Source organism: Thunnus thynnus, chromosome 13, assembly GCF_963924715.1.
Source record: "Thunnus thynnus chromosome 13, fThuThy2.1, whole genome shotgun sequence".
NCBI classification, from domain to species: domain Eukaryota; kingdom Metazoa; phylum Chordata; class Actinopteri; order Scombriformes; family Scombridae; genus Thunnus; species Thunnus thynnus.
In genome coordinates this window covers 31540074-31562573 of record NC_089529.1, presented here as the reverse complement: position 1 = coordinate 31562573, position 22500 = coordinate 31540074, and the positions used below count along the sequence as shown (strand labels likewise).

The following is a 22500-nucleotide window of genomic DNA, read 5'->3' as shown; positions in this document are numbered from 1 at the left end:
CTGCAGTACTAACATACTGCAGTACTACAACATACTGCAGTACTACAACATACTGCAGTACTACAGCATACTGCAGTACTACAGCATACTGCAGTACTAACATACTGCAGTACTACAGCATACTGCAGTACTACAACATACTGCAGTACTGACAACATACTGCAGTACTACAACATACTGCAGTACTACAACATACTGCAGTACTGACAACATACTGCAGTACTACAGCATACTGCAGTACTACAACATACTGCAGTACTACAGCATACTGCAGTACTACAACATACTGCAGTACTGACAACATACTGCAGTACTACAACATACTGCAGTACTACAACATACTGCAGTACTGACAACATACTGCAGTTCTACAGCATACTGCAGTACTACAACATACTGCAGTACTACAGCTGGAGTACTACTGCAGTACTAACAACATACTGCAGTACTACAGCTGGAGTACTACTGCAGTACTGACAACATACTGCAGTACTGACAACATACTGCAGTACTACAGCTGGAGTACTACTGCAGTACTAACAACATACTGCAGTACTACAGCTGGAGTACTACTGCAGTACTGACAACATACTGCAGTACTAACATACTGCAGTACTACAGCTGGAGTACTACTGCAGTACTGACAACATACTGCAGTACTGACAACATACTGCAGTACTAACATACTGCAGTATTACAGCTGGAGTACTACTGCAGTACTGACAACATACTGCAGTACTGACAACATACTGCAGTACTAACATACTGCAGTACTACAGCTGGAGTACTACTGCAGTACTGACAACATACTGCAGTACTGACAACATACTGCAGTACTACAGCTGGAGTACTACTGCAGTACTGACAACATACTGCAGTACTGACAACATACTGCAGTACTAACATACTGCAGTACTACAGCTGGAGTACTACTGCAGTACTGACAACATACTGCAGTACTGACAACATACTGCAGTACTACAGCTGGAGTACTACTGCAGTACTGACAACATACTGCAGTACTAACATACTGCAGTACTACAGCTGGAGTACTACTGCAGTACTGACAACATACTGCAGTACTGACAACATACTGCAGTACTAACATACTGCAGTATTACAGCTGGAGTACTACTGCAGTACTGACAACATACTGCAGTACTGACAACATACTGCAGTACTAACATACTGCAGTACTACAGCTGGAGTACTACTGCAGTACTGACAACATACTGCAGTACTGACAACATACTGCAGTACTAACATACTGCAGTACTACAGCTGGAGTACTACTGCAGTACTGACAACATACTGCAGTACTAACATACTGCAGTATTACAGCTGGAGTACTACTGCAGTACTGACAACATACTGCAGTACTGACAACATACTGCAGTACTAACATACTGCAGTACTACAGCTGGAGTACTACTGCAGTACTGACAACATACTGCAGTACTGACAACATACTGCAGTACTACAGCTGGAGTACTACTGCAGTACTGACAACATACTGCAGTACTGACAACATACTGCAGTACTACAGCTGGAGTACTACTGCAGTACTGACAACATACTGCAGTACTGACAACATACTGCAGTACTACAGCTGGAGTACTACTGCAGTACTGACAACATACTGCAGTACTGACAACATACTGCAGTACTGACAACATACTGCAGTACTACAGCTGGAGTACTACTGCAGTACTGACAACATACTGCAGTACTACAGCTGGAGTACTACTGCAGTACTGACAACATACTATACTCACTGTTACGCAGGGTTAGGGTTAGAGGGTGAGAGGCAGACAGGTCCTTACCTACAGAAACACTGGGGTATCTCTCCAAGGCCGTAGACAGGAAACAGGAAGGGCGTGTTGCCATAGCGACCCAGGCAGCGCAGGAAGTGACGCGTGGAGGCGAGGCCCACCTCTGTGGGTGTGTCTTCTGTTGCCATGGCGATGGAGTGGAGCAGGAAGTGCTGGAGGTTGTCACCAAGCTGCTGGTCATGCAGGAACTCCAAATATGGCCGACCGTTGTAGGCTGGAGGGAGGAGGGGAAATACAGGACTGCATTACCCACAATGCCCTGCAAGGTGAGCTAGAGTGTGTTACTGCGCACAAGCTCCCTCTGACAGGTGATGATGATGTCATGAGGTGATCATCTGATGTCATGAGGTGATGTCATCTCACCCAGCTGCTCCTCTGTCTCCTCCGCACAAGACGTCAGGAAACGCATCAACTTCCTCTTTTCTACCACAGTCAGCTGACGACTGGCGAACACATCGGCTCTGCTGCAGGGCACCTGAGAGACAGACAGGTAGACAGACGGGTCACTGTGAGACAGACAGGTAGACAGACAGGTAGACACACGGGTCACTGTGAGACAGACAGGTAGACAGACAGGTCACTGTGAGACAGACAGGTAGACAGACAGGTCACTGTGAGACAGACAGGTAGACAGACAGGTCACTGTGAGACAGACAGGTCACTGTGAGACAGACAGGTAGACACACGGGTCACTGAGAGACAGACAGGTAGACAGACAGGTTTAAGTGAGTGTAACACACCTGTTCCACGTTTCCGTGGCGATAAGTGAGTATCCTGGTGACGTTCTTGAACTCTGCATAGCGACTGACATTTGATTTGATGAGCAGATCGACCAATGAGCCGCGAGAATACATCAGCTGGAGAGAAGAAGAAGGAACATTATGTTATATTATATCATATCATATATTATATTATATTACATATAAACATGATTGTACGTTACCTTGGAGACCAGGTCGATGTTAAACCTGCGTCCTTCCTTCACCAGCTGAGCGTAGCTGATCTTCTTCCTGGTTGGCCCTGATTGGCTGGGAGCAGCAGAGGGGCGTGACTCACCTGCATCAGGCTCCTCCCCCTCCACCTGGGCTGGCTGTGATTGGATGAAACATCTGTCTGTCATCCAGGTTACCCATCATGCACCTCTGATATCACAGCTTGATAAATTACGCTGAGGTTAACTGTCAACAACAATCCATCAATCGTACACTGATCAGAACCTGATCAGTTTCTCCTTTATTGATCCTTCACTCCTCACCTCTTCTTCTTCTTCTGCTTCCTGTCTGTCTGCTGTTTCCTGTCGCTTCTCTTTTGTTTCTTCTTCTTTTGAATCTGGAATAAAACAAAAATTGTTTCTGATGTTGGATTATTTAAGACAAGTGAAGCCTTTTGTGAGCTGATGACGTCGCCGATGATGTCGCCGATGACGTCGCTGATGACGTCACCGATGACGTCGCTGTGAACCAGCCGTTAGCAGCTGCTGTCTGCGGTGGAACATGGAGGCAACTGTGATCCTGAAGGAAACTTTTAACACGTTTCTGTGGATTTCTGGAGGTTTGCTGGTGACATCAGAGTCACGCTGAATGATGTCACCGCGCACGTGTTTGATGTCACCGAGTTGCGACTCTGAGGAGGACGAAGAGTTTTGACTCGTCTTCACCTCACGCAGCACTTTGCTTCATGTAATATTCTAATATAAATTATATTTAATCAGAATCAAACCTGCAGTTTCTGCCTCTGACGTTTCTTTCACACGTTCCTCTTCATCGGCTCCTCCTCCCTTTTCTTCTTCTGTGGTGTTTGGAGCCTCCTCCTCCTCATCTTCCTCACTGACAACAACATCAACTGAATTAATTAAGTTTAACACTGAAGGATAAACAGCAGGTTCAGGAGGTCACATGACGTCTCTGCAGCTGCAGAACAAACAAACAGGAAACATCGGTACGACAGAAACGTCACGTGACCTCACGTTTACTCAGTGAGCGATGACATCACATGCCGACAGGTGAACGTGATCAGACGACCGACGTTACCTGGCGAAACAGAACACCTGCAGGTTACTGACGGAGGCGGAGTCTGACTTCGACAGACAGATCAGCTCCTCCCCTTCCTCCAACAAGCTCGACCAATCCTGGACCTCCTCCTCCGGGTGAGGCTCCTCCTACCGACACACACACACACACACACACAGATATAAACACTACTCAGAACTTTCTTTCATTCTTTCTGTTTTCCTGATGAGAGATTCGCGCATCAGGTCCAGGTAACGGCTCAGTTCTGGTTCAGGTCTTTGCAGCCTCTATATTTATATTCTGGGGCTCTACTGGAATAAAAACTCCTTATTTATCTTCTACTGGTCCTTTATGCAGCCCCTCAGTTCAGCCTCTGTCTGAAACAGGCCGTTTTAGCTCCTGTCTCTTTAAGGCCCCGCCTCCTGATGAGCCCACTCTGTTCTGATTGGTCAGCTTCAGGAAGCTTCCTCCTGCTCCGGAGGCTACGTAAACAAACTATAGTAGCAGGATTTCACTTCTTCTTCTCCTTCTTTACTCCAAATGTCAACTTCTGAAATCCATCCGTACATGTTGGAACTGAACAACACATGGAAACACCATAGCAACCACCTTAGCAACAGCCTTAGCAACAGCCTTAGCCACAACTGACATCAGCTCGTCACCAAGGTAGAGAAAACCTTCACCAACGTCGGCGTCAGCAGGTTGAAGCCCTGAGTTTTGTCTTGCAGGCAGCGTTTCTACAACAGTTTCTGAACTTTGACCTCGCAGACTCCAGCAGCCAATCAGATCGCAGCGTTGTACTCACATGGTGTTGTTGTATCCAGGTGAGCAGGCCGTTAAAGGTGAAGCTGGCCCAGTTCCCTGCATAGTAACTCCTCCTACACACACACACACACGCACACACACACACACACGCACACACACGCACACACACACACACACGCACACACACACACACACACACACACGCACGCACGCACACACACACACACACACACACATACACACCTGTCAGGTGATGAACTGCAGTGGTGTATTTGAGTGTTATTGATTATCAGTATCAGGACCGACCTGTCGAGGTGAAGAACTCTCTGTCCAACTCTGGAACAAGCTGCTGCCACCACCGACTCAGCAAGACCTGAACACAATCAATAACCAATCATCAATCAACAACCAATAACCAATCATCAATCATCAATTATCAATTATCAATTATCAGGAGAAGGAGAAGAGGAGGATGACTGTCTTTCTCTCTGATTGATTGATCTGTTCTCACTCTCTCAGTGATCAATAATGACACACTGGAAGATCAATCTGACATTTTTACATATTTTTCTTTTTGTCATTAAATTACATGATCAGACTGGAACCAGTCCTCCCATCACCTCCACCATCATGGAGGAGCCTCCAACCTCCTACTCACACCTCCACGAGACCACGAGACCAGGAGACGAGGAGACGAGGAGACGAGGAGACGAGGAGAGAGGAGACAAGGAGAGAAGGAGAGAGGAGACGAGGAGACGAGGAGACGAGGAGAGAGGAGACGAGGAGACGAGGAGAGAGGAGACGAGGAGAGAGGAGACGAGGAGAGAGAAAAGAGAGGAGACGAGGAGACGAGGAGGGAGGAGACGAGGAGGTGAAGAGACAAGGAGAGAAGAGACGAGGAGACGAGGAGGTGAAGAGATGAGGAGAGAGGAGATGAGGAGACGAGGAGATGAGGAGAGAGGAGATGAGGAGAGAGGAGACGAGGAGAGAGGAGAGAGGAGAGAGGAGATGAGGAGGTGAAGAGATGAGGAGAGAGGAGATGAGGAGAGAGGAGACGAGGAGAGAGGAGACGAGGAGACGAGGAGACGAGGAGGTGAAGAGATGAGGAGAGAGGAGAGAGGAGACGAGGAGAGAGGAGACGAGGAGAGAGGAGACGAGGAGGTGAAGAGATGAGGAGAGAGGAGACGAGGAGACGAGGAGACGAGGAGAGAGGAGACGAGGAGACGAGGAGACGAGGAGGTGAAGAGATGAGGAGAGAGGAGACGAGGAGACGAGGAGACGAGGAGAGAGGAGACGAGGAGACGAGGAGGTGAAGAGATGAGGAGAGAGGAGACGAGGAGACGAGGAGGTGAAGAGATGAGGAGAGAGGAGATGAGGAGACGAGGAGATGAGGAGAGAGGAGATGAGGAGACGAGGAGATGAGGAGAGAGGAGACGAGGAGACGAGGAGATGAGGAGAGAGGAGATGAGGAGAGAGGAGATGAGGAGAGAGGAGATGAGGAGGTGAAGAGATGAGGAGAGAGGAGACGAGGAGACGAGGAGGTGAAGAGATGAGGAGAGAGGAGATGAGGAGACGAGGAGATGAGGAGAGAGGAGATGAGGAGACGAGGAGATGAGGAGAGAGGAGACGAGGAGACGAGGAGATGAGGAGAGAGGAGACGAGGAGACGAGGAGATGAGGAGAGAGGAGACGAGGAGACGAGGAGACGAGGAGACGAGGAGATGAGGAGAGAGGAGACGAGGAGGTGAAGAGACAAGGAGAGAGGAGACGAGGAGACGAGGAGAGAGGAGACGAGGAGGTGAAGAGACAAGGAGAGAGGAGATGAGGAGACGAGGAGATGAGGAGAGAGGAGATGAGGAGATGAGGAGATGAGGAGAGAGGAGACGAGGAGACGAGGAGATGAGGAGAGAGGAGATGAGGAGACGAGGAGATGAGGAGAGAGGAGATGAGGAGACGAGGAGATGAGGAGAGAGGAGACGAGGAGGTGAAGAGACAAGGAGAGAGGAGATGAGGAGACGAGGAGATGAGGAGAGAGGAGATGAGGAGATGAGGAGATGAGGAGAGAGGAGACGAGGAGACGAGGAGATGAGGAGAGAGGAGATGAGGAGACGAGGAGATGAGGAGAGAGGAGATGAGGAGAGAGGAGATGAGGAGAGAGGAGACGAGGAGACGAGGAGAGAGGAGAGAGGAGATGAGGAGGTGAAGAGATGAGGAGAGAGGAGATGAGGAGACGAGGAGACGAGGAGACGAGGAGATGAGGAGAGAGGAGACGAGGAGGTGAAGAGACAAGGAGAGAGGAGACGAGGAGACGAGGAGAGAGGAGACGAGGAGGTGAAGAGACAAGGAGAGAGGAGACGAGGAGACGAGGAGAGAGGAGACGAGGAGAGAGGAGACGAGGAGAGGAGGAGACGAGGAGGTGAAGAGACAAGGAGAGAAGAGACGAGGAGACGAGGAGAGAGGAGACGAGGAGAGGAGGAGATGAGGAGAGAGGAGACGAGGAGAGGAGGAGATGAGGAGAGAGGAGAGAGGAGACGAGGAGGAGACGAGGAGACGAAGAGACGAGGAGAGAAGGAGAGAGGAGACGAGGAGAGGAGGAGACGAGGAGGAGACGAGGAGACGAAGAGACGAGGAGAGAAGGAGGGAGGAGACGAGGAGAGAGGAGAGAGGAGAGAGGAGAGAGGAGACGAGGAGAGAGGAGACAAGGAGAGAGGAGACAAGGAGACGAGGAGGTGAAGAGACAAGGAGAGAAGAGACGAGGAGACGAGGAGGGAGGAGACGAGGAGAGAGGAGAGAGGAGAGAGGAGAGAGGAGACGAGGAGAGAGGAGACGAGGAGACGAGGAGAGAGGAGACGAGGAGAGAGGAGACGAGGAGAGGAGGAGACGAGGAGGAGACGAGGAGACGAAGAGACGAGGAGAGAAGGAGACGAAGAGACGAGGAGAGAAGGAGACGAGGAGACGAGGAGAGAGGAGACGAGGAGACGAGGAGAGAGGAGACGAGGAGAGAGGAGACGAGGAGACGAGGAGACGAGGAGAGAGGAGAGAGGAGAGAGGAGAGAGGAGAGAGGAGACGAGGAGACGAGGAGAGAGGAGAGAGGAGACGAGGAGACGAGGAGAGAGGAGACGAGGAGACGAGGAGAGAGGAGAGAGGAGACGAGGAGACGAGGAGACGAGGAGAGGGGGAGACGAGGAGACGAGGAGACGAAGAGACGAGGAGAGAAGGAGACGAGGAGAGAAGGAGACGAGGAGAGAGGAGAGAGGAGACGAGGAGAGAGGAGACGAGGAGAGAGGAGACGAGGAGACGAGGAGAGAGGAGACGAGGAGAGAGGAGACGAGGAGAGGAGGAGACGAGGAGACGAGGAGAGAGGAGAGAGGAGACGAGGAGAGAGGAGACGAGGAGAGAGGAGAGAGGAGAGAGGAGACGAGGAGACGAGGAGAGAGGAGACGAGGAGAGAGGAGAGAGGAGACGAGGAGAGAGGAGAGAGGAGACGAGGAGGTGAAGAGATGAGGAGAGAGGAGAGAGGAGACGAGGAGACGAGGAGGAGACGAGGAGACGAAGAGACGAGGAGAGAAGGAGACGAGGAGAGAAGGAGACGAGGAGACGAGGAGGAGACGAGGAGACGAAGAGACGAGGAGAGAAGGAGACGAGGAGAGAAGGAGACGAGGAGAGAGGAGAGAGGAGACGAGGAGAGAGGAGACGAGGAGAGAGGAGAGAGGAGACGAGGAGACGAGGAGAGAGGAGAGAGGAGACGAGGAGAGAGGAGACGAGGAGAGAGGAGAGAGGAGACGAGGAGGTGAAGAGATGAGGAGACGAGGAGAGAGGAGACGAGGAGAGAGGAGACGAGGAGACGAGGAGAGGAGGAGACGAGGAGACGAGGAGAGAGGAGAGAGGAGACGAGGAGAGAGGAGACGAGGAGAGAGGAGAGAGGAGAGAGGAGACGAGGAGACGAGGAGAGAGGAGACGAGGAGAGAGGAGAGAGGAGACGAGGAGACGAGGAGAGAGGAGAGAGGAGACGAGGAGAGAGGAGACGAGGAGAGAGGAGACGAGGAGAGTTTGTTGGTCAAGTTTAGCAGCTGAACGTCGTCAGTCTCATATTATATTTATATCATAACAACAGTCTGTTCAGTCTCAGCTGCTGTCTCAGCAGCCTGTAATGTCTGACGTCATAGAAGCCACAGCCACTGTTTACTTGTTTACGTCTTGAAACACCAGTCAGAAGAATGTTATAATAATAAATATCTATTAATAAACCATTAAATACATAAAACAACAGTTGCAGATCCACATTTGTCCGTAACACGTGACCAAAACAATTATTAATTATCAAAATATCTACCGACTAATCAATTAATCGACTCATCAGCTCTACACGTCATCACACACACACTTTGTGCAGTTAGCATCAGTTAGCCTTTAGGCTATCATAAACAGCTGTTAGCATCATACTAATATCATATGACCGCTCCCATTAGCCTGTTAGCAGCCAGAGAGCTAACGTTAGCATCAGACTGAACACATGAAACAGTTAGCCGTTAGCTCCGCTGCTAACATCAACACTAGCAGCTGTGATGCTTCATATTCCCATCAGCTAACAGATTAGCATGCGCGTTAGCTGCTAGCCGCCGTCTTTGAAAAAGCATTGTCCGTTAGCCTGAAGCTAACGCCCAGGCTAACCGCAGCCTCCCTCCGGTTCACACCGGTTTAAACCGGGATTCCAGGATGTTCGGGACCGGGCGGCCGCCGGACCGAACACCGACACGTCCCGCTAACCCACCGACACCTGAACACGTCATTACATCACAGGTGAGTCTGTACCTGTGCCCAGAATGACGACGTCAAAATCAGACGGCAGATCCTCCGCAGCCATGTTGTTAGCAGAGAAACACACAGTCACGTGACAGAGCCAGCGTCCCACGTCACTGATCAATCACTGATCAATCACTGACCATGTGACGAATGAACGTACTTAATAGTTATTCTTAATCATTTGTATTATTATTTATTATTATTTTTCATCTGAACAGTTTTATTGAATTTTCTGGTTTATAAAACAAAATATAATAATAATAATGTTTGTAATGTTTATATATATAAACATTAACAAACAGCAGCAACAAGCTGAAATTAAATATATATTTATATATTATAAGTTAATAATATATTTAAGGTAACATTATGTTTTTAAAAAGTTAAAATATAAAGAGCATAATAAAAACTGATGTATGAGTCAGAGCTGCATGAAGGTGAATGACGTCATACTGTTTATAATGTGTCATCATGTTTTTGTTGTTGTGTAATTTCTGTAAAGCAGCCATCGATCAGCGGCGATCGATCAGCCGGTTAGACTCAGACCCAGGGCATGATGGGAAACAGCTGCTGTCACCTGATCAAACAGCTGATTGGCTGTAAACATTCTGATTATCAGCAAGAAAACATTCAGTCACTAAATATTACAGATAAACACAATATGAACATTACATCATATTAACCAGTCTGACAGATGAATGACATCATGTCTGTCCTCTGGTACACTAAGTATTGACGACTGATTGATTAACTTGATTTATTTCTCACACATTCACAATAAAAACACACTTTAACCTGCAGCAGTATTGATCAGTCTGATTATAGTCAGCAGTATTGATCAGTCTGATTATAGTCAGCAGTATTGATCAGCCTGCTGCAGGTTAAATTTACATGTGAAATAATTTAATCATGTTGTAAATTACAGAATAAATGCTGCTTCGATTATTACAAGGTTCTCTAAACAGAACCATCAGAACAAAGTTAGTGAGTCAGTAATAGATTTATCTAACATGTTATTACACATATATGTAAATATATAAATACTGTTTATAGAACATAGACTTCACACAGCACGTATTCTGTGTGAAGGTGTGATTCACTAACAGGAATCAGACTCTGACACGGCCAGCAGTTTGGCAACAACTTCTTCTTCTGTGGTGCTTTCTGGCTCTGCCAAGTCCACACACACACACACACACACACACACACACACACACACACACACACACAGTGAGTGATATGCAGCCAAAAACACAGATTGTTTCCTCTTGTTTTTCTTTTATTCGCCTTTAAAAAGACCAGATGGTTGAAAAATAAATTCCACGAACCAAACTTCCAGACAGTCCGTCCAACAGAGCTGCAACTATTGATCACCCTCTATATCAATTCACCTGCTGATCAGTCTCCAGATTAACTGATTAATCTGTTCAGTCTATGAAATGTTGAGAAATACTGAAAAAATGTCTCAGAGTCCTCGATGACGCCTTTTATGTGACAATCTGAAGATATTCAATTAACTATTACAGTTGTCTGTGATTGGTTCCCTGCAGGGATCAATACAAGCAACCAGTAAACTACATCAACACAATATACACATTTATACACTATAATGTGTATCTATGTGTGTGTGTGTGTGTGCGTGTGTGTGTGTGTGTGTGTGTGCGTGTGTGTGTGTGTGCGTGTGTGTGTGTGTGTGTTAGTGTGTGTGTGTGTGTGTGTGTGTGCGTGTGCGTGTGCGTGTGTGTGTGTGTGTGTGCGTGTGTGTTAGTGTGTGTGTGTGTGTGTGTGTGTGTGTGTGTGTGTGTGTGTGTGTGTGTGTGCAGCCGGTCGTCTGCTGGTGAAAATGTTTGATGAGTGTTGAAAGGAAACAGAAAGTGTTCTTCCGTTAAATCTCTCCTGGCGTCTCTTCTGTTCCGACATTAAACGGCCTTTTGTAGCTCGTTAGCGTGCGGTGTTAACGAGGGCTGTGTGCTGATAGGACGGCTGTGATCAGCTGCCAAAACGTTTACAGCTCGTTTACTGACTGCAGAGAAACTTCCAGAGAGAGAAACAACCTTCAACGACCATAAAAAACCAAGAAAAGAGACGGACAGAGGAGCGTATTACATCCAATCACAGCTGCAGATTAACTTCTGATACAGACTATTGATCTGATATCAGCTGCTTGTGACAAATTTAAAGTGAAATTAAAAGCTAACAGAAATATTTCTGTAAACAGAACATTAAAATGAAACTATACAGCTCTACTAGATCTCAACTCTCTGCAGCCGTTTTCTTCAGTTTCACTGAAGCTTCTCTGTCGTTTGGTTTGATGCTAACGCGGCTAACGAGTTTCATGTCCCGTTAGCAACCAAGCTAATGAACAAGCTAACAACGCTACAAACAACTCCAACAAAGCTAACAAGACGTCCAGTTTCATACTAATTTAAGGAATTTCTTTAATTGATTATTGGAAGTGTTAACACTCTAAATGCACCTTTTTACACGATAACTGTTTTTAAACTTCTGTCGTGGATCATGATCGCCACAAAGATATTGACTGTAGAGCCGCAACGATTAGTTGATTAATTGATTAACTGATTAGTTGCCATCTATTAAAGTATGCACCCAGCCGAATCTGACTGATTAAAAAATATAAAAGTCTATAAAATCAGGTTTCAAAATGATGGAAAAAGAAGCAGTAATCTGAGCTCTGTGACGCTGGGAGATTATCTGCTGACGGCGCTGAAACTGAACGTAACAACAACAACATTCAAAAATACACAATTTAAAACAGGCCTTGTTGGTGGGTGTAAGACAAGCAGCACGGACGATAGTCCAAAAATACAGCAACACTGTTTAATTCAGCTCTTATTCTGTAGCTAAATGTGGATTTATTTCAGTAAAAATATAACTTCAATGACTAGTTAACAGAGATCCATCACCAGTTATCATTATGTTGTAACTGGACAGAGAGACAGAGAGGGTGAGACTGGACAGAGAGGGTGAGACTGGACAGAGAGACAGAGAGGGTGAGACTGGACAGAGAGACAGAGAGGGTGAGACTGGACAGAGAGGGTGAGACTGGACAGAGAGGGTGAGACTGGACAGAGAGGGTGAGACCGGACAGAGAGACAGAGAGGGTGAGACTGGACAGAGAGACAGAGAGGGTGAGACTGGACAGAGAGACAGAGAGGGTGAGACTGGACAGAGAGGGTGAGACTGGACAGAGAGGGTGAGACCGGACAGAGAGGGTGAGACCGGACAGAGAGGGTGAGACTGGACAGAGAGACAGAGAGGGTGAGACCGGACAGAGAGGGTGAGACCGGACAGAGAGGGTGAGACTGGACAGAGAGACAGAGAGGGTGAGACTGGACAGAGAGTGTGAGACTGGACAGAGAGGGTGAGACTATAGCACTATGACACCAGCGTCTATCTGACGGAGGGAGTGTCAACAAATGGAGAGCGAGAGGAGCTAACAGCTAAGCTAAGGCTAACGCCTCATCAGCTATCTCTATCCAGCATTTTCCTCGCCAATGTCTCTGGTGAACAACATGGATGAACGTTTAACAAAGCTTATGGAGGCACTAGATTACAGCTCTAGTGCCTCCGTAGTGTTGGGGGGGCGGGTCATGCTAGTTTCAGACACACCCAACAAATCCTGAACACAGAAATGGTGAAAAACAGTCCAACTACACATTACTGCACAGTTCAGTCTTCTCACATTTTCTAACATGTAAGACGTCGTCTTTGGGAAAACACTGATCCACATTTTTCAACATTTCCTGAGATTTTATGGACCAAATGACTAATTGATTCATCATGAAAGTAATTAATTAATTAATTGATAATGACAATAATTAGCTGCAGCTCTGATTGACTGATGAGCTTCCACTTTCTGATGTGATCGCACCTTAAAAGCTGCATGTCAGATTATTTTTGTACTTAAAGATAATGACACGATGTCTATTTAGACCACATCATGTCTTTAATAACATCTGTGACCCTGAAACGACGCAGATCTTCTTTCTGCAGCTTGTTCCTCCTGCAGCAACACACTCAGACGACCTCGTTAGTCTCATTAAGCCTCTGATTAAAAGCACGATGCAGGAATCAAACCTGAGACTGTTACAGTACATAGACTACACTGTGATGTAATCAGATTGATAGATAGATAATAGATTGATAGATAATATGGATGTGATGTAATCAGGTGTTTTCTGCTGACATTTAATCTGCTCGGCTCTGTAAAGGTTAATTTGATGCTTTTAATTGGAACTCGGCTGATGATCCGTCTCTCTGAACACTGAGATTAAAACAGAATCTGAATTTATGATCTCCGCTGTTAGAAACACATCAGCTGATTCAATACAAACAGATCAATACTTCTGAACAGACACATAAACATGATGTCAACCTGAGAACGACCTCGTCAATACGAGAAAAAAACGGTCTCAAAGTAAAACTAAATGTTGGGTTTCATTTGTTTTATTTTAATATATTTATTTATTTTCTTCTTCCTGCAAAACACTTTTATTAACAGAGTCGAGATCAATAAATCCGGTTCAATATAAAGTATAATAACACAGATAGAGTTATATTAATGCTGATAATTATTAATGACGTCAAATACAATCAGATAAATAAAAATATATCAATCAATATGATTTCAATTAAATGTTGTAATATTAACAATAATAACAGAATCTCATCCTCCCCAGGACCACCACAGAGACCCCCATCCTCCCCAGGACCACCACAGAGACCCCCACCCTCTCCAGGACCACCACAGAGACCCCCATCCTCCCCAGGACCACCACAGAGACCCCCATCCTCCCCAGGACCACCACAGAGACCCCCATCCTCCCCAGGACCACCACAGAGACCCCCACCCTCTTCAGGAGCACCACAGAGACCCCCACCCTCTTCAGGAGCACCACAGAGACCCCCATCCTCTCCAGGACCACCACAGAGAACCCCACCCTCCCCCGGAGCACCACAGAGACCCCAACCCTCCCCAGGAGCACCACAGAGACCCCCACCCTCCCCAGGAGCGCCACAGAGATCCCCACCCTCCCCAGGACCACCACAGAGAGCCCCACCCTCCCCAGGACCACCACAGAGATCCCCACCCTCTCCAGGAGCACCACAGAGACCCCCACCCTCTCCAGGACCACCACAGAGACCCCCACCCTCTCCAGGAGCACCAGAGAGACCTCCAATCTCCCCAGGAGCACCAGAGAACCCCACCCTCCCCAGGAGCACCACAGAGGCCCCCATCCTCTCCAGGAGCACCACAGAGAACCCCACCCTTCCCCGGAGCACCACAGAGACCCCAACCCTCCCCCAGAGCACCACAGAGACCCCCACCCTCCCCAGGAGCACCACAGAGACCCCCACCCTCCCTCAGAGCACCACAGAGATCCCCACCCTCCCCAGGACCACCACAGAGATCCCCACCCTCCCCAGGACCACCACAGAGACCCCCACCCTCTCCAGGAGCACCACAGAGACATCCAATCTCCCCAGGAGCACCAGAGAACCCCACCCTCCCCAGGAGCACCACAGAGGCCCCCATCCTCTCCAGGAGCACCACAGAGACCCCCACTCTCCCCAGGAGCACCACAGAGACCCCCACCCTCCCCAGGAGAACCACAGAGACCCGCACCCTCTCCAGGACCACCACAGAGACCCCCACCCTCTCCAGGAGCACCACAGAGACCCCCACCCACTCCAGCAGCACCACAGAGACCCCCACTCTCCCCAGGAGCACCACAGAGACCCCCATCCTCTCCAGGAGCACCACAGAGACCCCCATCCTCTCCAGGACCACCACAGAGAACCCCACCCTCCCCCGGAGCACCACAGAGACCCCCATGCTCTCCAGCAGCACCACAGAGACCCCCACCCTCTCCAGGAGCACTAGTGAGACCCCCACCCTCCCCAGGAGCACCACAGAGACGCCCACTCTCCCCCAGAGCACCACAGAGACCCCCACCCTCACCAGGACCACCACAGAGACCCCCACATTCCCCAGGAACACCACAGAGACCCCCACCCTCTCCAGGACCACCACGGAGACCCTCTCCCTCCCCAAGAGCACCAGTGAAACCCCCACCCTCCCCAGGAGCACCAGTGAGAGCCCCACCCTCTTGAAGAACAACAGACACCCATAGAGACCCCACCCTCTCCAGGACCACCAAAGAGACCCTCACTCTCTCCAGGAGCACCACAGAGACCCCCACCCTCTCCAGGACCACCACAGAGACCCCCACCCTCTCCAGCAGCACCACAGAGACCCCCACTCTCTCCAGGACCAACACAGAGACCCCCACCCTCTCCAGCAGCAACACAGAGACCCCCACCCTCCCCAGGACCACCACAGAGACCCCCATCCTCTCCAGGAGCACCAGAGAGACCCCCACCCTCCCCAAGAGCACCACAGAGACCCCCACCCTCCTCAGGACCACCACAGAGACCCCCACCTTCCCCAGGAACACCACAGCGACCCCCACCCTCCCCAGGACCACCACAGAGACACCCACTCTCTCCAGGAGCACCATAGAGACCCCCACTCTCTCCAGGACCACCACAGAGACCCCCACCCTCTCCAGGAGCACCACAGAGACCCCCACCCTCTCCAGGACCACCACAGAGACCCCCACCCTTTCCAGCAGCACCACAGAGACCCCCACTCTCTCCAGGACCACCACAGAGACCACCACCCTCCCCAGGAGCACTAGAGGGACCCCCATCCTCTCCAGGAGCACCACAGAGACCCCCACTCTCTCCAGGACCACCACAGAGACCCCAACCCTCTCCAGCACCACCACAGAGAACCCCACCCTCCCCCGGAGCACCACAGAGACCCCAACCCTCTCCAGGAGCACCACAGAGACCCCCACCCTCTCCAGGAGCACCACCGACACCCCCATCCTCTCCAGGAGCACCACAGAGACCCCCACTCTCCCCAGGAGCACCACAGAGACCCCCACCCTCCCCAGGAGCACCACAGAGACCCCCACTCTCCCCATGAGCACCACAGAGACCCCCATCCTCTCCAGGACCATCACAGAGAACCCCACCCTCCCCCGGAGCACCACAGAGACCCCAACCCTCTCCAGGAGCACCAGTGAGACCCCCACCCTCCCCATGACCACCAAAGAGATCCTTACCCTCTTCAGGAGCACCACAGACACCCCCACCCTCTCCAGGACCACCACAGAGACCCCAACCCTCTCCAGGACCACCACAGAGAACCCCACCCTCCCCCGGAGCACCACAGAGACCCCAACCCTCTCCAGGAGCAGCAGTGAGACCCCCACCCTCTCCAGGAGCACCACAGAGACCCTCACTCTCTCCAGGAGCACCACAGAGACCCCCACCCTCTCCAGGACCACCACAGAGACCCCCACCCTCTCCAGCAGCACCACAGAGACCCCCACTCTCTCCAGGACCAACACAGAGACCCCCACCCTCTCCAGCAGCAACACAGAGACCCCCACCCTCCCCAGGACCACCACAGAGACCCCCATCCTCTCCAGGAGCACCAGAGAGACCCCCACCCTCCCCAGGAGCACCACAGAGACCCCCACCCTCCTCAGGACCACCACAGAGACCCCCACCTTCCCCAGGAACACCACAGCGACCCCCACCCTCCCCAGGACCACCACAGAGACACCCACTCTCTCCAGGAGCACCATAGAGACCCCCACTCTCTCCAGGACCACCACAGAGACCCCCACCCTCTCCAGGAGCACCACAGAGACCCCCACCCTCTCCAGGACCACCACAGAGACCCCCACCCTTTCCAGCAGCACCACAGAGACCCCCACTCTCTCCAGGACCACCACAGAGACCACCACCCTCCCCAGGAGCACTGGACGGACCCCCATCCTCTCCAGGAGCACCACAGAGACCCCCACTCTCTCCAGGACGACCACAGAGACCCCAACCCTCTCCAGCACCACCACAGAGAACCCCACCCTCCCCCGGAGCACCACAGAGACCCCAACCCTCTCCAGGAGCACCAGTGAGACCCCCACCCTCTCCAGGAGCACCACAGAGACCCCCACCCTCTCCAGGAGCACCACCGACACCCCCATCCTCTCCAGGAGCACCACAGAGACCCCCACTCTCCCCAGGAGCACCACAGAGACCCCCACTCTCCCCAGGAGCACCACAGAGACCCCCATCCTCTCCAGGACCATCACAGAGAACCCCACCCTCCCCCGGAGCACCACAGAGACCCCAACCCTCTCCAGGAGCACCAGTGAGACACCCACCCTCCCCATGACCACCAAAGAGATCCTTACCCTCTTCAGGAGCACCACAGACACCCCCACCCTCTCCAGGACCACCACAGAGACCCCAACCCTCTCCAGGACCACCACAGAGAACCCCACCCTCCCCCGGAGCACCACAGAGACCCCAACCCTCTCCAGGAGCAGCAGTGAGACCCCCACCCTCTCCAGGAGCACCACAGAGACCCCCATCCTCTCCAGGAGCACCACCGAGACCCCCATCCTCTCCAGGAGCACCACAGAGACCCCCACTCTCCCCAGGAGCACCACAGAGACCCACATCCTCCCCAGCAGCACCACAGAGACCCCCACCCTCCCCAGGAGCACCAGTGAAACCCCCACCCTCCCCAGGAGCACAAGTGAGACCCCCACCCTCTTGAAGAACACCAGACACCCATAGAGACCCCACTCTCCCCAGGAGCACCACAGAGACCCCCATCCTCTCCAGGAGCACCACAGAGACCCCCACTCTCCCCAGGTGCACCACAGAGACCCCCATCCTCTCCAGGACCATCACAGAGAACCCCACCCTCCCCCGGAGCACCACAGAGACCCCAACCCTCTCCAGGAGCACCAGTGAGACCCCCACCCTCCCCAGGACCACCAAAGAGACCCTCACCCTCTCCAGGAGCACCACAGAGACCCCCACCCTCTCCAGGACCACCACAGAGACCCTCTCCCTCTCCAGGAGCACTAGAGGGACCCCCACCCTCCCCAGGAGCACCACAGAGACCCCCACCCTCTCCAGGAGCACCACAGAGACCCCCACCCTCTCCAGCAGCACCACAGAGACCCCCACCCTCCCCAGGACCACCACAGAGACCCCCATCCTCTCCAGGAGCACCAGAGAGACCCCCACCCTCCCCAGGAACACCACAGAGACCCCCACCCTCCTCAGGACCACCACGGAGACCCCCACCCTCCCCAGGACCACCACAGAGACCCCCATCCTCTCCAGGAGCACCACAGAGACCCCCACTCTCTCCAGGACCACCACAGAGACCCCCACCGTCCCCAGGACCACCACACAGACCCCCATCCTCTCCAGGAGCACCACAGAGACCCCCACTCTCTCCAGGACCACCACAGAGACCCCCACCGTCCCCAGGACCACCACAGAGACCCCCATCCTCTCCAGGAGCACCACAGAGACCCCCACCCTCCTCAGGACCACCACAGAGACCCCCACCTTCCCCAGGAACACCACAGAGACCCCCACTCTCACCAGGACCACCACAGAGACCCCCACCCTCTCCAGGAGCACCACAGAGACCCCCACCCTCCCCAGGAGCACCAGTGAGACCCCCACCCTCTCCAGGAGCACCAGTGAGACCCCCACCCTCCCCCGGAGAACCACAGAGACCCCAACCCTCTCCAGGAGCACCACAGAGACCCCCACCCTCTCCAGGAGCACCACCGAGACCCCCATCCTCTCCAGGAGCACCACAGAGACCTCCACTCTCCCCAGGAGCACCACAGAGACCCCATCCTCCCCAGCAGCACCACAGAGACCCCCACTCTCCCCAGGAGCACCACAGAAACCCCCATCCTCCCCAGCAGCACCACAGAGACCCCCACCCTCCCCAGGAGCACCAGTGAAACCCCCACCCTCCCCAGGAGCACAAGTGAGACCCCCACCCTCTTGAAGAACACCAGACACCCATAGAGACCCCACTCTCCCCAGGAGCACCACAGAGACCCCCATCCTCTCCAGGAGCACCACAGAGACCCCCACTCTCCCCAGGTGCACCACAGAGACCCCCATCCTCTCCAGGACCATCACAGAGAACCCCACCCTCCCCCGGAGCACCACAGAGACCCCAACCCTCTCCAGGAGCACCAGTGAGACCCCCACCCTCCCCAGGACCACCAAAGAGACCCTCACCCTCTCCAGGAGCACCACAGAGACCCCCACCCTCTCCAGGACCACCACAGAGACCCTCTCCCTCTCCAGGAGCACTAGAGGGACCCCCACCCTCCCCAGGAGCACCACAGAGACCCCCACCCTCTCCAGGAGCACCACAGAGACCCCCACCCTCTCCAGCAGCACCACAGAGACCCCCACCCTCCCCAGGACCACCACAGAGACCCCCATCCTCTCCAGGAGCACCAGAGAGACCCCCACCCTCCCCAGGAACACCACAGAGACCCCCACCCTCCTCAGGACCACCACGGAGACCCCCACCCTCCCCAGGACCACCACAGAGACCCCCATCCTCTCCAGGAGCACCACAGAGACCCCCACTCTCTCCAGGACCACCACAGAGACCCCCACCGTCCCCAGGACCACCACACAGACCCCCATCCTCTCCAGGACCACCACAGAGACCCCCACCGTCCCCAGGACCACCACACAGACATCCATCCTCTCCAGGAGCACCACAGAGACCCCCACCCTCCTCAGGACCACCACAGAGACCCCCACCTTCCCCAGGAACACCACAGAGACCCCCACTCTCGCCAGGACCACCACAGAGACCCCCACCCTCTCCAGGAGCACCACAGAGACCCCCACCCTCCCCAGGAGCACCAGTGAGACCCCCACCCTCTCCAGGAGCACCAGTGAGACCCCCACCCTCCCCCGGAGAACCACAGAGACCCCAACCCTCTCCAGGAGCACCACAGAGACCCCCACCCTCTCCAGGAGCACCACCGAGACCCCCATCCTCTCCAGGAGCACCACAGAGACCTCCACTCTCCCCAGGAGCACCACAGAGACCCCATCCTCCCCAGCAGCACCACAGAGACCCCCACTCTCCCCAGGAGCACCACAGAAACCCCCATCCTCCCCAGCAGCACCACAGAGACCCCCACCCTCCCCAGGAGCACCAGTGAAACCCCCACCCTCCCCAGGAGCACAAGTGAGACCCCCACCCTCTTGAAGAACACCAGACACCCATAGAGACCCCACTCTCCCCAGGAGCACCACAGAGACCCCCACCCTCCCCAGGAGCACCACAGAGACCCCCATCCTCTCCAGGAGCACCACAGAGACCCCCACTCTCCCCAGGTGCACCACAGAGACCCCCATCCTCTCCAGGACCATCACAGAGAACCCCACCCTCCCCTGGAGCACCACAGAGACCCCAACCCTCTCCAGGAGCACCAGTGAGACCCCCACCCTCCCCAGGACCACCAAAGAGACCCTCACCCTCTCCAGGAGCACCACAGAGACCCCCACCCTCTCCAGGACCACCACAGAGACCCTCTCCCTCTCCAGGAGCACTAGAGGGACCCCCACCCTCCCCAGGAGCACCACAGAGACCCCCACCCTCTCCAGCAGCACCACAGAGACCCCCACTCTCTCCAGGAGCACCACAGAGACCCCCACCCTCCCCAGGACCACCACAGAGACCCCCATCCTCTCCAGGAGCACCACAGAGACCCCCACACTCCCCAGGACCACCACAGAGACCCCCATCCTCTCCAGGAGCACCACAGAGACCCCCACACTCCCCAGGACCACCACAGAGACCCCCATCCTCTCCAGGAGCACCAGAGAGACCCCCACCCTCCCCAGGAGTACCACAGAGACCCCCACCCTCCTCAGGACCACCACAGAGACCCCCACCTTCCCCAGGAACACCACAGAGACCCCCACCCTCCCCAGGACCACCACAGAGACCCCCATCCTCTCCAGGAGCACCACAGAGACCCAACCTCCCCAGGAGCACCACAGAGACCCCCACCCTCTCCACGACCACCACAGAGACACCCACCCTTTCCAGCAGCACCACAGAGACCCCCACTCTCGCCAGGAGCAGCAGTGAGACCCCCACCCTCTCCATGAGCACCACAGAGACCCCCACCCTCTCCAGGAGCACCACCGAGACCCCCATCCTCTCCAGGAGCACCACAGAGACCCCCACTCTCCCCAGGAGCACCACAGAGACCCCCACCCTCTCCAGGAGCACCACAGAGACCCCCACTCTCTCCAGGACCACCAGAGAGACCCCCACCCTCTCCAGCAGCACCACAGAGACCCCCACCCTCCCCAGGACCACCACAGAGACCCCCATCCTCTCCAGGAGCACCAGAGAGACCCCCACCCTCCCCAGGAGCACCACAGAGACCCCCACCCTCCCCCAGAGCACCACAGAGACCCCCACTCTCTCCAGGAGCACCACAGAGACCCCCATCCTCAACAACATTAACTGGACACTGGTGCAGCTGCACTGGTACACCTCACAACCATGTAAGAGTCAGATACTTGTGTACATGTAAACACAATATTACATGATATCAGTGAACTTACACAGAATATTTGGTGAGGATAAATGAATCAAGACTTTGCAGCAGCCCTCACTATTTTCTTCTGCCTTAAAAAAACACAGAGGGTGTTTCTCAGTACCGAGTACGCATGTAAGTTCGGACTTGTTTACTTTCTAGATCTGCCTGCTGACAGCAGCAGCTCAGCTTCAACACACCTACATGACTAAATACCTGATAGATAAAGTTCTGTTCTGTTCTGTGACACAATAACTCAACTCAACACTTTTTATCTCACAAAAAAAACAAAACTCACTGACAGAGATGCAGTTAATTATGTTATTCAGTCTATAATGTAGCTATAATACAAATCAAAACTGTTATGTGGCTTAATAAAATAAATGAAACTGAATACAGATTCAGACCTAACGTGCAGAAAGGCTCTCTTCCCATTGGCCGCCTGTGAGACCCCAGAGCGATGGGGAAGTCCCCCCTGATCCTGGCGCTGGACCGAGTCTCCTGTAGTCGGGACACAGAGCTGGAATCCCATCAGACCTGTTCCCTGTCTGTCTCCTGATCCTGACATGTCCGGACTGGTCT

The 22500-nt window shown here is 53.0% G+C and overlaps 1 protein-coding gene across 2 annotated transcripts in view; it reads right to left on the bottom strand.

The window, feature by feature from the left end:
* chm (CHM Rab escort protein) overlaps positions 1-9523 on the bottom strand; it is a 24377-nt gene extending 14854 nt beyond the window's left edge. The window contains exons 1-10 of one of the 2 annotated variants that reach the window (XM_067609069.1): positions 9419-9523; positions 4913-4979; positions 4647-4719; positions 3863-3990; positions 3552-3658; positions 3081-3161; positions 2776-2918; positions 2573-2689; positions 2196-2307; positions 1824-2046 (exon numbers count right to left, since the gene is read on the bottom strand). In XM_067609069.1, coding sequence (XP_067465170.1) covers positions 1824-2046; positions 2196-2307; positions 2573-2689; positions 2776-2918; positions 3081-3161; positions 3552-3658; positions 3863-3990; positions 4647-4719; positions 4913-4979; positions 9419-9470 — 1103 coding nt within the window. In that variant the 5' untranslated portion in view covers positions 9471-9523. Of the gene's footprint in view, positions 1-1823; positions 2047-2195; positions 2308-2572; positions 2690-2775; positions 2923-3080; positions 3162-3551; positions 3659-3862; positions 3991-4646; positions 4720-4912; positions 4980-9418 lie in introns of both variants that reach the window. The other variant, XM_067609070.1, reaches the window with a different exon arrangement.
* Between the last annotated feature and the right edge of the window lie 12977 nt (positions 9524-22500).